This window comes from Larimichthys crocea, chromosome VI, assembly GCF_000972845.2.
Source record: "Larimichthys crocea isolate SSNF chromosome VI, L_crocea_2.0, whole genome shotgun sequence".
NCBI lineage: Eukaryota > Metazoa > Chordata > Actinopteri > Sciaenidae > Larimichthys > Larimichthys crocea.
The window spans coordinates 8,346,640-8,361,033 of record NC_040016.1 but is presented as its reverse complement, the minus strand read 5'-3'; the positions used below and the strand labels follow the sequence as shown (position 1 = coordinate 8,361,033).

The 14,394-nt window shown below is 40.7% G+C and overlaps 1 protein-coding gene across 3 annotated transcripts; it reads left to right on the top strand.

The window, feature by feature from the left end:
• Positions 1-1,554: 1,554 nt before the first annotated feature.
• larp4ab (La ribonucleoprotein 4Ab) lies at positions 1,555-11,733 on the top strand. Of its 3 annotated transcripts, XM_027279424.1 has the most exons (16): positions 1,555-1,573; positions 2,105-2,187; positions 4,127-4,265; positions 4,495-4,741; positions 5,251-5,387; positions 5,822-5,925; positions 6,074-6,184; positions 6,514-6,567; positions 7,357-7,569; positions 7,743-7,837; positions 8,204-8,383; positions 8,509-8,560; positions 8,678-8,842; positions 8,938-9,071; positions 9,165-9,335; positions 9,442-11,733. In XM_027279424.1, the coding sequence occupies exons 2-16, from the start codon at positions 2,185-2,187 to the stop codon at positions 9,560-9,562; spliced, it is 1,926 nt and encodes a 641-aa protein (XP_027135225.1). In that variant the 5' UTR covers positions 1,555-1,573; positions 2,105-2,184; the 3' UTR covers positions 9,563-11,733. The 3 variants fall into 3 exon arrangements, with proteins under 3 accessions (XP_027135225.1, XP_027135226.1, XP_010744648.3); XM_027279425.1 differs by lacking the exon at positions 1,555-1,573 and having other exon boundaries at positions 1,621-2,187; positions 4,582-4,741; XM_010746346.3 differs by lacking the exon at positions 1,555-1,573 and having other exon boundaries at positions 1,622-2,187.
• The last annotated feature ends 2,661 nt before the right edge of the window (positions 11,734-14,394 follow it).

The following is a 14,394-nucleotide window of genomic DNA, read 5'->3' as shown; positions in this document are numbered from 1 at the left end:
TGAAGGCACAGTCTTCCTGCATCAAATTGTAGATAGACAAAAAATGGCACTCTCTATCACTAACGCCGGGTGAAAAACCATAGATGGGAGGAGGGAAACAAACATACCATGAATGACATCAGTGAGCAGCCTGAAGCTACCCAAGGACCCATACAACTCAGACAGCAGCAACACAATGAAAATCACATGACAAGAATTGTGTCAGTAAAAATCACCTGACGTTAGTGTTCTAGGGTTAAATCATACTTCATGAACACATTCACAAATGCAAACATATTCTTCAACACGACATGACCATGGTGATACTAATTAAGGTGCGGTTTATCCTATATTCCAGTGACCTAACATGCACCACAGCAGCACCCTGAATGGAACAGGACCTTTTTATTAGTATCATTGGTACCACCTGTTTTTACCCTATGTCATGTCAAAATGGCTGCTGTGAGAAGGGTCTATTGAAGGTCACAAAAAAGGTCACTGGACTTTATCAAGCCTGCACTCAGAAGACTAGAAGAGTTACGAGTGAAATCACTAGCGTCTTTAAGGCAGAAACGATGACAGGACTGCAGACTACGATAGCGCTTACTTAGTGTTTATAAATCTACTTCAGCACAGTTCTAATCTAAACAACCAGGGATCCGTGACCCCCAATTTTTGTCATAATAATCGACAATTTGTGAGAATTAAAAAATATAATAAGAATGACGAGTAAACTGCAAGCATTGATATGAAATAAAAAGCTACTTTTGACAAAAACTGTTACTATTTTTAAATTATTCCATTATGTCTGAATGTTTTATCAATCATAAACACATATAGGGCTAATAACCCAGCATATAAATAGGTTAATAAGGTGAAATAAAAGTTAAATAAAGTAAATATAAAAGTTATTATAAGCCAGGCTTAAAATGTGACACATGTAGGGGGTCCTTGGGCTGAAAAATATTGAATAAACTTATTTTTATTACATAATAAACTGGTTTTAAATGAATAAAATGATATTAAGCACGTGTTATAAACATGTAACTGTAGTTTTATGGTACAGTTATATCAGTTTTGCACGTTTCTGCATCATGTTTTTTGCAATAATACTAATAATATATGATGTGACAGCTTTGTAATTTCACATGAACATGCTCCACATGCCGATTTGTTTACTTTAAACTCTTTAAATAGTCAGTTAAAACAAATAGTTCTCGGTCCTTGGGCTGAAAAATAGTGAATAAACGTATTTTTATTACATAATAAACTGGTTTTAAATAAATAAAATGATGTTATAAACGTGTAACTGTAGTTTTATGGTACAATCATATCGGTTTTGCACGTTTCTGCATCATGTTTTTTGCAATAATACTAATAATATTTCATATTTCACATGAACATGCTCCACATGCCGATTTGTTTACTTTAAACTCTTTAAATAGTCAGTTAGAGCAAATAGTTCTCGGCAGTGGCCTCCATTGCTGATGCAAGGCTGGGCTCCATATCGGTTCCAAAGTTATCCGGGGTCACGTCCTATCCACTTAGCCTGGGAATCACGCCAAACAACGCGAAGCCAGAAATACTAACTCGGGTTTGTTTGCACAGTCAGGTGAAACATAAGTCAGTTACAGCATACGTTGACTAACTCTTTGTGTCACATAGTTAATAATACAAAGCGCGGAGTGGGTCTGTGTTGTCTCCGCTCCTCGGAGAGGTCACAGTCAGTCGGTCGCTACGCTGCGGCGTTAGCATTGTTGTTGCCGGGGAGGTAGCTGGAGGTGGAGGCGGAGTGCCAGCCTCGTTGGGACGGACAGAAGCAGACAGAGGACGCAGCTGTCACACGCTGGATGGAGCCGTGCTTTGAAGCTGAACTACGGGGGATGAGGACTTGCAGAGCGAATTAATATATTTATTATATATGTTTTAGTCGTTTTGACTTAAAAAGCAAGCGAACTTTATTTACGTTAGTCGACGGTTTGAAAGTTGGTGGCTCGCGCGGACGTAACCGTTTGAGCACGTTCGGCCAGTTTGAACGTTACCAGGGAGACGGCAGTTAAGAAAGCGACGCCGCTTTAAATAAAAAGTGTCGAGAGCAGCCTTTTTCTTTTTTCTTTTTAAACAGGAGAATAAAAAAAGCAGCAGGGTGTTTAAATCTCTTGTATCTTTGAGGAGGACGCCATATAAAGAAGGAGCCGGAGCAGCATGGTGAGTTTCTTTTTTTTTTTTTTTTTTTTAGGGCCTGGAAACACGGTGGGCTAACAACCTGTTTGCGTCCTTTCCTCCCCTTGTTTGACTCGTGTTACTAACTTTAAAGTTCATGCTTTTTAAACGTTTATCACACGGTTGAACACGAGTTACCTGTGACCTGTCAGACAAACGAGCTCAGATTAAGGAGTGTTTAAAAAGAAAGGCCGGCTCGGACTGGTCTGCTAGTAAACTTAAGCTAGTTAGCTGTTATTTATACGGAGCCGCTAGTCAAAATATAGACGGTGAAACAGCACACGCACACGTCCTACCGACACGTGTTTAAGGATATATATATATCAAACGCTGACATTTGCTTAATTAAAACTTGCACTGTTCTTGAATTATTTAATCCCCCTTTTTATGTTACACATGTAGCGAGCACTACACGTGATTTGTGAAGTGTTAGCTGTTACACGACTGCAGCTAAATAAGCTGTTTAAAGGTCATTGCTATGCACACACGCGGACATGTCGATATTTAAAGATGAACATGAAGATGGCTTTGTAATCGATCAACTGTGTTCAGATTTGGTTGTGTTTTAATCCGAGAAATGTCTTGTTTAACACACACACACACACACACACGGGCACGTCGGCAACCATGTGCTTTCCTCGACAAAGTCACGATACTTTTTTTTTTTTTTGCTTCGCTACAAAACCCCCCAGAGCAGCTCAACTGGATATATCTCCATAATGACACAGAAAGGGTTGTGTTATTTACATTCATAAAGTGCTTAGCAGCAATGACTGGGTCGTTTTTTTTTTGTTGCAATGGATGACAGGTCAGATTGTCTTGTTCGAGTCACGCCGGAGCTCAGAGGCAGATTTGCGCCATGTATGGTCACATGTGACCGTGTGGAGAGGAGGAGCCGAGGCCCCTGATAGAGGGAAAGCCAATGAACAGTCAAGACGGGTTTGTTTGTGAGTGAAGAGCTGTGAGGCCTTGTAAAGAGACGGAAAGCTGGATTACAGCAGCTCGGATCAACTGGCTTCATTCATTGGATTGGCTATTAGAGTAACAGAGTCAGCCCTGAGTGTTGTGCTGGGTTTTTTTTATGGAGTTATTTTGAGGTATGATGTTAGAGTGTGAACTTTTTAAGGCATGTGCGTGAATAACTTTCATACCATACTCATTACGTTGTGTTGGATGCTGACCTTTTCCTCACTTCCCCTCATGCTTTTTTCCCCCTCTCACATTTGAGATGCACATTATTTGGTAAAAGCATTGTGTTCTTTTTTTAAAGATGATTTGTTTGGGCTTTTTAATGCCTTTTAATGATAGGACAGCTGAAGATAGACAGGAAGCAGGGGGCAGAGAGAGGGGGAGTGACACGCAGTGAATGGCCATCCGATGCGGGATTCGAGCTGGGGCCAGCTGCAGCTAGGACTATAGCCTCCACACACGGAGCGGCCGCTTAACCCACCACGCCACCGACCGCCCCTAGCATTGTGTTCTTTTATGTTTTTATAGTTTTGTTGGTGAGTGACTGATGTTAAACTATTTGTTTTAAAGGCTGCATTATCTGTAGTCTTGGAAAGCGTTCACAGAAGCAGTTATTCTCCAGAGGCTTGTGTGTTTGCTTTTGCAAAGATACTTTATTCGCCTCTAGTTTGGAAACTATACCGCTCTCTACAGATGATCTGAAGTCCAAAGTCCGCCCTGATCTCCGAATCGTGGCTCCATTTTTGTAAACTAAAAACTTTTTTTTTTTACCAATTTCTTCCAATGACTAATGGATGTGTAAATTATTTGCAGGGCAGGAAAATCCATGTAATGTTTCAGAACATGCAAATGATCAAAATACTGCTTTCCTACTGTCACTGCATGTATTTCCTGCAACACGCTGTAATGTTTGTTCCCAAAACTATTTTTTATAGAATATTCTTAAAATCACCAGGTTACCACAAAGGGAGCAGGTCTGAACCCCAACGCCAAAGTTTGGCAGGAGATCCCTGCCCACCAGGATAACATCCCAGAAGAGCCAGAGGATTCTCCTTGGCTGCTGACCTACCCTCCTCCCGCCGAGATGACAGACGGTATGAGCTTACTCAGTTCTTTGTGTCTTTCCGTACTCTGTGTGTAACACATATAGACATGTACAGTATTTACTGAGCATTACCCAAGATCATCACAGATAGACGTGGTATTTAAGGAAACTGTCTTGGTGTCAGGGGTTGCGCAGCAAAGACTAAGAGCATTAGATGTTGTCTGAATTCGACGGTTATTTCACAACCGTTTCATTAACGCTTGCCTCCTCTGTCTTAGGTGACTTAGACGATTCCTCTTCAGGGGGAAAAGGATGCGACACTGAATACCCCGACAGCACTGCTGACTATGCCCCTGTGCCCACAGATGGCACTGTGAACGGCGTTGACCACCTTGACATGAGCTATTTAGTCTTTGACCCCCAATGCGAGTTAGCCATAGACACAGAGGTGTCTAAGGAACAACCGATGTCTGAGGAGAGCCTGAGAGAGTCTCTGAAGAAACAGCTGGAGTTCTGCTTTTCGAGGTGAGTTTTGTTATGTAGCAATGTACAAAGTCGTTTTTTTTATACCACAAATTGCAACTGTTTGCAGTGTTAATTCCTGTTCTTGGAAGTTTCATTGAGGAATCAAAACAAATACATTCTTGTATACTTTTGTTACACTTGCTGCAGTGTATGTACGTGTGCATACAGCTACAAGAACAGCATTAATAACGATTAACTGAATTGACTTGGGGTGTGTTTCATAACTGCACTGAACCAGCAATTTCAGTGGAGTATTATATTCTGAACTACATTTAGTCATATGAATCACGAACAGCCTTCAATTAAATTAGATTCTTTGAGTTGGTAATTTGATTTGAGGATTTTTCCCCATTTAATTGGGCCAAACGTGATTTAGTTCGAGCACAGTCTAAACCAAGGCGTTTCTGTCTTTTGCTATGAGTATTTTCCTACAGGGTGAAACTTGAAAGAACACAAATGTATGCTTTAAGTCTCTGCACAGAATGAATGAATGTTTTTGGTGTTTGCAGAGAGAATCTGTCTAAGGACCTGTACCTCATATCCCAGATGGACAGTGATCAGTTTGTTCCCATCTGGACCATCGCTTGCATGGAGGACATCAAAGCTCTTAGCACAGACATGGACCTCATTCTGGACATACTGCGAGGTACCAGCGCTGCATAAGAAATGAAAGCACTAGGCAAAAGCCGCACACACAAAGTGCAAGGCTTCTGTTTAGGCGTGCAGAGTCATCAGTAACAATTAAATGTATTAAGTGTGTCAGTGCTAAGATCTCCACAACATGAGGTTGCCACCACAGTGGGTTTCTGTTGATGGGTGGTGTTAAAGTGAAGGAGCATTTGTTGCTTACCAAGGGAGTAAACCCTAAAGTGTGGGTGTAGCTCATCATGGTCGTCCTAACCAGGGTTTGGTTGTGTTGATAAGAACACTGAGAAAGCTTGCCAGAATTTCAACGTGTCACTCCGTGTTAATTTACGTTAAAATGGTGCAGATGTATTCCAGAGAGTTTCCCAAAAACATACAGTGTGTGTGTGTATTAGCGACCATGAAATGATAAAAACACTTGCGTCTTTGTTGCAGCCTCTCCCATGGTGCAAGTCGATGAAACTGGCGAGAAGGTTCGTCCAAACCACAGTCGCTGCATCATCATTTTGAGAGAGGTGCCAGAAACGACACCAGTCGAGGTAAAGAAAGTTTCATGCTGCATACCAAGCACAGTCCTCCACAACAACCACCCATCTTACACTTACACTTGCTTGTTTGCACAAACACAAGCATATTCAATATTAGAGGCAGAAATGTTTTAATGTGTGCCTTGCGTCTCTCTCACAGGAAGTGGAGGCTCTTTTTAAGAGTGACAACTGTCCAAAAGTGTTAAGTGCCGAGTTTGCACACAACAGCAACTGGTACATAACATTTCAGTCAGATATGGATGCACTACAGGTACGTCTCTACATTTAAAAACCACATGGCTTGTTTAAGACAAACTTGCTCTATCATTTTAAAGTTAGGATACAGTTTCTACAGTACAATTCTTATTTTATCATTGTGCCAAATATTATTTAATTTGCTGTAGTTCCATTATTCTTTGAAACCAAAGCGACTGTCATGACCTTGGTGCATGTTCAACATTTCAATTTCATAATTCTTGATTACAACGGCTTGGTCACTTTGAGAGAAAATGAGAGTAACTTCATCTGAGTATGTGCAAATGAAAGTTGCACATGTTTTGCTGAATAATTAATATTTATTTTTAATTTTCTGGTCCTCAGGCTCTCAGATACCTGAGAGAGGAAGTGAAAATGTTCCAGGGAAAGCCAATCATGGTAAGTTCTGTCAATCAAATGCACAAATGATCGACTGTCTTTAGTACGCTGCTAAGTTAACTTGGTTATCTCAGACTGCTGCTTGTTAGTTTAGACTTTAGCACCGTGGAACTTGGCAAGCTTCGTGTTACACTAGACTGGCTGTCAGCCATCACGTCACTGTTCCCGAGGCTAGGCTGTTTAGCTTCAAGCCTGACCTTGGGATTTCTGTGTACAGAGACCCGATAAGCAAGGAGCTGTTTGTCAGAACAGTTGCACAGCCATATCTCCAGACAGTTTGATTGCCCTTCTTATCGCAATGTGACATTTACCTTTTTTTGCAGTTCAGGTATCTAATACATTGTTTCCAGCTGGACTTTGATTTGACCTTGTGTGCCCTTTCCCTCCCTCCCCAATAAAACTAATGAGACCGTGTGATGTGACGGTTCTGTCTAAGCCCCAGTGATGATCAGTATCGCGCTTGGAAGGACCCATAGGCACTGTCGCTGGCTGGGAGGAGCTTTCCATCTGTAGCTGTCTGTTGTATCTGTTGTTTCTACGCTCTCCCTCTCCTCTCCTCTCTCTCACCCTCCCTCTACTGCCCCTCGTCCACCTTTTTACACTCCCTCTCCCTCCGCCTTCTTTCCCCTAGTCAGTGCAGTGTTTTATGGCCTAATGACTCGGAACTATGAGATCTGAGGGGACTAAAGGACGGACAGAGATATAACGCTATGAATCAAAGGTTCGCCGGAGGTGTCACATCTTCATTCCTAGTAAAACATACTCTTGTTTCTTTCTCTGTTCCTCCAGGCCCGCATAAAGGCCATCAACACGTTCTTTGGTAAGAACGGCTTCCGCAGCGTGGACTCGAGCGTGTACAGTCAGCACGCCCAACCACAGGCTCAGTATGGCTCCGCAGTCTACGTGCAGCAGGTGTACAGCCCTCAGCAGCAATACCCCGTGTACCCCGTGGTCTCCCCCTCCTGGAACCCTTCAGTCGTGCCATACTTTGAAACGCCGCTGGTGAGAACCCGAATGTCTCTTTTTGTCCAGAAGTATTCAGTTGTATCACGGCGGTCGCAGCAGTGTCTGATATTGCATATTCTCAGCTTTAGCTCATACACAGATGCATTGTTCACATTTTTCTGGAGGTGACTTAATTTTAATTTTAAATTCTCTGCCATTGTGATATCCAGGCACCTTTCCCGAACAATGGATACATGAATGGTTACAGCAGTCAGGGGAACTACAAAGGAAACATGAACGCCCATCAACACATGGGCAGGAATCGGTAAGTGCAAGTCATGATGACACAAACTCTCATTCATAATAGTCTTAAACTCTCACATTTAAAGGGTTTTAATTAGTCTCTCCCCCTCTCACAGTCTGTATTCATATCATTTTAAATGAATCACACATGCCCTTGCTATTATAGCAAGCCTGTGTAAAGTCTTTGAAGTGAAAAGACTCTGGTGAAGGGTTGCTGTGTAAGAGATGTGACATGAACTAAATTAGTACAGTCACAGGGACCTCTGAAACAATAAGTGAGGGAAGAGAGATGGTTTCAAGTAATTAGACCGTATCCTCAAAATGTGCTTTTTCACGGCATTGCCATTCAATAATAAGAAAGGTGTGTGTGTTCTTTGTGTACACACAGAAACAATGTCAGGGGTCACCCTCGGTCTGGAGATGCACCCCCTCCCCTGATGGATGGCCTGTCTGGCCCCTTGAGTCCACAGTCCCTCCAGACATCGGGGACAGTGACCGCCTCTCTGCCCTCCTTCAGCCTTAAGGACACTTCACCCGGTGGATATGTGAACGGGTCCGGGCGGGGCAGGTAATGAATAATCATTCTGTTTATTAACACTGAAGATGAAGATTTACAACTAAATGAGACATGCTAATGTGCAGTGAGTAGTTTGTGAATCATTTTCTAATGTAAACGATCTGTCTTCATTGTAGGAGAAGTAGCCACAGAGGCATGAGGAGGAAAAGAGAAGATGAACATACAACGGTCAGCAGACTCCCTCCTTTTACTGTGTTTAACCCATGATATCCTGAGTCTGTCGTCCGTTAGGATAGTAGTGTTTCTTATCTTACATTTGACTTGGAATTTTCACGAACATTTCAGAGGCTTGTCCCTCTGATGGAGGCCAAGATACCACCTCCACCAAAGTTCGACCTGGCAGCCACCAACTTTCCTCCTTTACCGGGATCTGTGGTCAGCGTGCAGGGAGAGACCATGTCAGAGATGCGCCTCTCTGACGTTGTCCGTGGCCTAAAAGTTACCAACAAGGTAGATATCTTATCCTCTTTGATACCTTCTACTCTGAAGACCGTTGTAAGCAGTGTTCAAGTTACATCATTTTGTTGAATTCCTGATCATTTCAGTCTGTGAGCCAAGACGTTAACGAGACCCAACACGCAAACGTGGCAGAAGATACTGTAAGCAAACCTGATCCTGTGACCCAGGTTGCTAAACCTGCTCCAGTGACACCACAAACAGTGGAACCGCCAGTTTCAAGGTAAAGTTGACTTCAAACTAATAAAAAAACGTCTGTGAATAAAAAGGGCACGTACATGGAAGATGACTTATCTTTTATTTTTGTCGATTTTAGTGTCGCTTCTCCAATAAAGGAAGAGGATAACGCCGAGCCGCTGATTCCAATGGAAATAACTCTCTTCCGCGCGCTGCCTCCCCGACAGCCTCTGAACCTGCTCCCTCCACCTGCAGCCAGTCTTCTACAGAAGCACCTTCATCATTACCCCCAACTCCAACATCAGACCTGGTAAGGCCGAGGGACGCCGCATTAGCTCATAGCAATATCAGCTTAATTTTGATCATTTATTTTTACATTTTTAATATTGAATTTTCACCCACTATTTTCTAACCAGGGGTCAAGAAAGCTCAGCTATGCAGAGGTGTGCCAGAGACTGGCAAAGGACCCGCCACCGGCACAGACGCCCTCTCCCTCGCCCTCCGCCTCATCACCCAGCCAGCCCCTGCAAGAGCTGAAGGTTAACCGGGTCGAGGAGCCCAGGCCCAACCCAAACCCCAAGCGCACTACGAACAAACCAGAGAAATCCGGAGACAGCCGCCCCCCTCGCCAACCATTGCGCTCTTTCAGAGGGGCGAACGGCCAAGCCAAATCTGGAGGTGCGGGGCTGAAGATTCGGGAGCATCAGAGAGGCCTCAATGCAGGGAAACAGTTTTCCCCACAGCGGGGAGCCAGACGCAGTGGCAAAGAACAGAACATTCCCCCAAAGTCAACAAAATAAAGCAAAAAAAGGAACATATGAAACTTGAAGTAAAAGAATATATATGTGTAAATATATAATATATGTAAATAGACAGATGAATATATTTCATTTGACAGACTTTGTCACAGATCTCTTGATGACGTTGCAGCCTTGAAATTATTATTTAGACTGTAAAAAATAATATGAAAATGTGTGTGTATATATATATATATATATAGGCTGCTGACAAAGTTGCCGATTTTGGTATGCTAAAACATACTTAAAGTAATCTCTCTATGATGTTATCAAAAGATGCCTCCACAAACAGGCTATACAATGACAGTAGCACATTTATTTCTCTGACTGCGCGTTATTGTTGAGATCGGTATGTATGATTATTTATGAAACGGATGTTGAATCCATGCAGGAATAATAGAAACAGTGATTGGAGGGTATTTTCACGGTGGTGGAGTCTTGATCTACAGTTGATGCTGGCGAATACTAAGTTACATGTATTCATAACATTGTGTCATGTAATGGTTCTAATCACTGAGTATTGTGGCAGTAGTTTGTCTGTGTGTCATTTGCAATGATCCCTTTACTGGAGAAGATCTGTATATTTTAGTCACCGCAGGCTGACGTTTAACTGGGACTAGTTAAAAGGAATAAGTCGAATTCACCAGCTACACACAGTGACAGGATGTGGACGCTTTGTATTTTCAGTTTGAGGAAAGCTTTTAGAGTAGGATCGTAGATCTCGGGCAAATCGGCTGTACTTTTATTGGTGATTTAGCATCTGCATTAACACATCGGACGACCTGAGGGACCTCAGGAGCAGAAAATCTCTCTTCTCGATGAAAGTAGCTATGTAATCGTTTATGTCATGGCCAGTGTCTCAGCTTGGTTTATATGTTTTGATTTTCTAGTCTAAGACCACTTTCAGCTTGATTTTGTGAATGTCAATATGTGGTAGCTTTTCTTAATTATGTGTGTGTGTGTGTATATATGCATATTAATTTTGGATCTGGGTTATTAATGTTTTCCTGTTGTAGAAGAGTTTAATTTTCAATTTGTAATGTTTTTTTTTATTCTCTGTACTATTTGTAAAGCGGTTTGTAGACTGATCCGAGAGAAGACGCTTGATTATCGACAATGCAGTTGGATACTGATCTTAACAGCCACTCAGCAATGAGCAGAACATGCCTGCACCGTAGTGGCGCGACTTGAAATGCGCAACGCATTTTAATCGTATAAGTAAGAAAAGGAAACTTACTGTGCTTAAATGTGTTCCGTTCTTAGTGTTGTCATTTCAAGTCTATGGTGTTTTGAAATGGAACGACAGATGGATGAAGATAACAATTGCAAATGTTCAGGATATGAAAGCCTTAAGTGATGTAGTGAGCCCTCCACTGGAAGGGAAGTGACCGCGTTGTACGGTCTTTTCTGTATACAGTAGTTGAGTCGTCTCCTGTGTATAATGTACGTCTGTGTTTGACGGTGTAATCTTTTAGTGCAAAAGAGAAAGGATGGCTTCAACATAGAGGAGCAGCTATTCTCCAAACAAACCTCCAGTGCCTTCGCAGTGTTTCACTTTGGTATAAAGAGTGCGAGACTTCTGAGCACATCAATTTGTCACACTGATCAAGGCTGGTTAGTTAGTCGTCAAAATCCAACATCACTTTATGACACCTGGAGATCCTGCTCGATGTAAACCCTTTGTTTAATATAGGGCTGATTGGAGTGGAGCTTAATCTGTGTGTGTGTTGCTTGTAGTTCCTTTTATGTGTGTATGATTATAGTTTATTATGTTTGCAATGCAGTTTCAGTCTTATACCTGCTTACAATCACAACATGGGATTGAAATTTTCTGCCAAGTACACACTGGTTTATTAACTGAATATTTTCTTGCTGAGTCTGATGTATGAAAAATAAAGATTTATTTTTTAAAAACAGTCAGTCTTATAACTTGTGCACACGCCACCAGATCATATATTAATGCTTTTACATACAGTGGTTCACCTCCAAATGTTGTGATTTCTTCCATTTAGACCAAATGCACTGTTCTGTAACAATCTAAAAACTAATGCTTCTTGTTCTTTCACATCTGCAGAAGAAATTGTACGGAAACTTGCATGAAGTTGTACAAATCGTCATGTTCATTTTTAAACATTTTTAAAAGTCTGTTAACATTTAACTTTCAAACATTATCACTCTTACTCCAGTAGAACCGGTCTGAAGTTCATTCAGAAAGGAATATTTTGTGTCAAATCTACAGGTACATAACACCAGCAGTTATGGCCTTAGAGGTTAACGTCTAGTGCAGGGGTTTTCAACCAGGGGTGTGTGACTCCTAGGGGGTCTGCAGAGGTACTGCAGGGGGTCTGCCAATTTTTGTCATAATAATTGACGTAATAATTATGCAACTTAAAAAAAATAATAATCAATAAACATATATAGGCTAATAACCCAGTATTTAAATAGGTGAAATAAAATATGAATAAAGTAAATATAAAAGTTATTTTAGGCCAGGCTTAACACGTGGGTCTCTGTTCTGTTTGTCTCTAGACCAAGGGGGCTGAAAAAGGTTGAAGACCCCTGGTCTAGTGCATTCAAATGCTTCGTTATACCAACTAAACAAGCCAAATCTGCCCAGTCATGCAGTATCTGACAATACTGAATTATAAAAAAACAAATCTGATTGGCCCCCCGGGGACGGATTTTGGACACCCCTGATTTAGACCTTCATGTTTTTATTTAGCCCCACTGAGCAGACAGTGACAGGCAACGTCAGTGTCAATATCCTACCACTCAGCACTAAGAGAGGATTTGTTATCGGATTGTGCATGTTGTCTGCCAACCATCTGCAAATGGCTTTAAACATTATGTAACAGTCTGTTCACTGATGATGATGATGATGATGATGATGATGACAACCAACACAAGAGAACATGACAGCGTTTGTACAGATGTGAAGTTTAAAAATACAATAAATATAGTGATAAATTAAAATCTGAAGATATATATATATATTCAAACTTTATTGAAAGAACAAACAAACGAATAAGAAATTCAGTCATACTAGTTGACATTGTACAATAGTAACATAGTTACATGATAGTGATGTAAGGATCAAAAAGAAAGAGCATGAAAACAAAAAAGCAGAAATAAAATTTTGATGTGACAGACTTTGTAATCTTACATATAAATAAAGTTCTAGTCATAACTGTTGTGACAGGTTATTGGTTGAAAATATCTGCATGAAAATGCATTATAGATAGACCTTTTTTATTAGTAATTAACTTAAGAGACTTAAAATAATAATCAACTTCCATCAAAAATAGCTTAAATGATGGTGATGAATCCTGAAATTTACATTTATGGATGTGAAATTTCCTAATAAAATATAGAGGTTGACATAATACATAGTTTCTTTTCTTTGTATCAAAATAGCAAAAAGTTACAGATATCAGTCCACAGACTTTGGACAAAGCATTTCACATCAATATCTTTTTTTGAATCTTCCATTTTGGATGTGGCAAAGTAGAGCTTTGTTTCCCAGATATATTAGTGTGTGTGTGTGAATGGGTGTATAAGAGGCATTAACTTAAAGCCCTCACGGAGACTGCGCCCTGGGCGCCCTGCTTGTTTTACTTTACGGGCAGATCTGCCACATCTAATATGGTGGACGCGTTAACGTATCGCAGCAACGGACCAACCTGCTCAATAGCGTCTATGTATGTCTATGATCTATCCTAACTAAAGGAGAGTCTATGTATATATGTCTATGATCTCTCCTAACTAAGGAGAGTCTATGTATATATGTCTATGATCTATCCTAACTAAGGAGAGTCTATGTATATGTCTATGAACTATCCTAACTAAAGGAGAGTCTATGATAATGTCTATGATCTATCCTAACTAAAGGAGAGTCTATGTATATATGTCTATGAACTATCCTAACTAAGGAGATCTATGTATATATGTCTATGAACTATCCTAACTAAAGAGGTCTGTATGTCTATATATATTCCTAACTAAAGAGAGAGTCTATGTATATAGTCTATGAACTATCCTAACTAAAGGAGAGTCTATGTATATATGTCTATGATCTATCCTAATAAAGGAGAGTCTATGTTATATGTCTATGACTATCCTAACTAAAGGAGAGTCTATGTATATATGTCATGATTATCCTAACTAAAGGAGAGTCTATGTATATATGTCTATGATCTATCCTAACTAAGGAGAGTCTATGTTATATGTCTATGAACTATCCTAACTAAAGGAGAGTATGTATATGTCTATGATCTATTCCTAACTAAAGGAGAGTCTGTTATTGTCTATGAAATATCCTAACTAAAGGAGAGTCTGTATATATGTCTATGATCTATCCTAACTATAGGAGAGTCTATGTTTATGTCTTTGATCTATCCTAACTAAAGGAGATCGTCTATGGCGGAAAGATGGATAAGGACGGACTTTTTAGGGGAACTTTCATTTTAAAGTTGCCGCCGGCTCGTTGGACAAAAACAAGGTAATTTTCACAGTTTGCAAAGCTGAATTTAAATTCCACCGAAAGTAACACGACTTTAACATTCACCTCAAGCA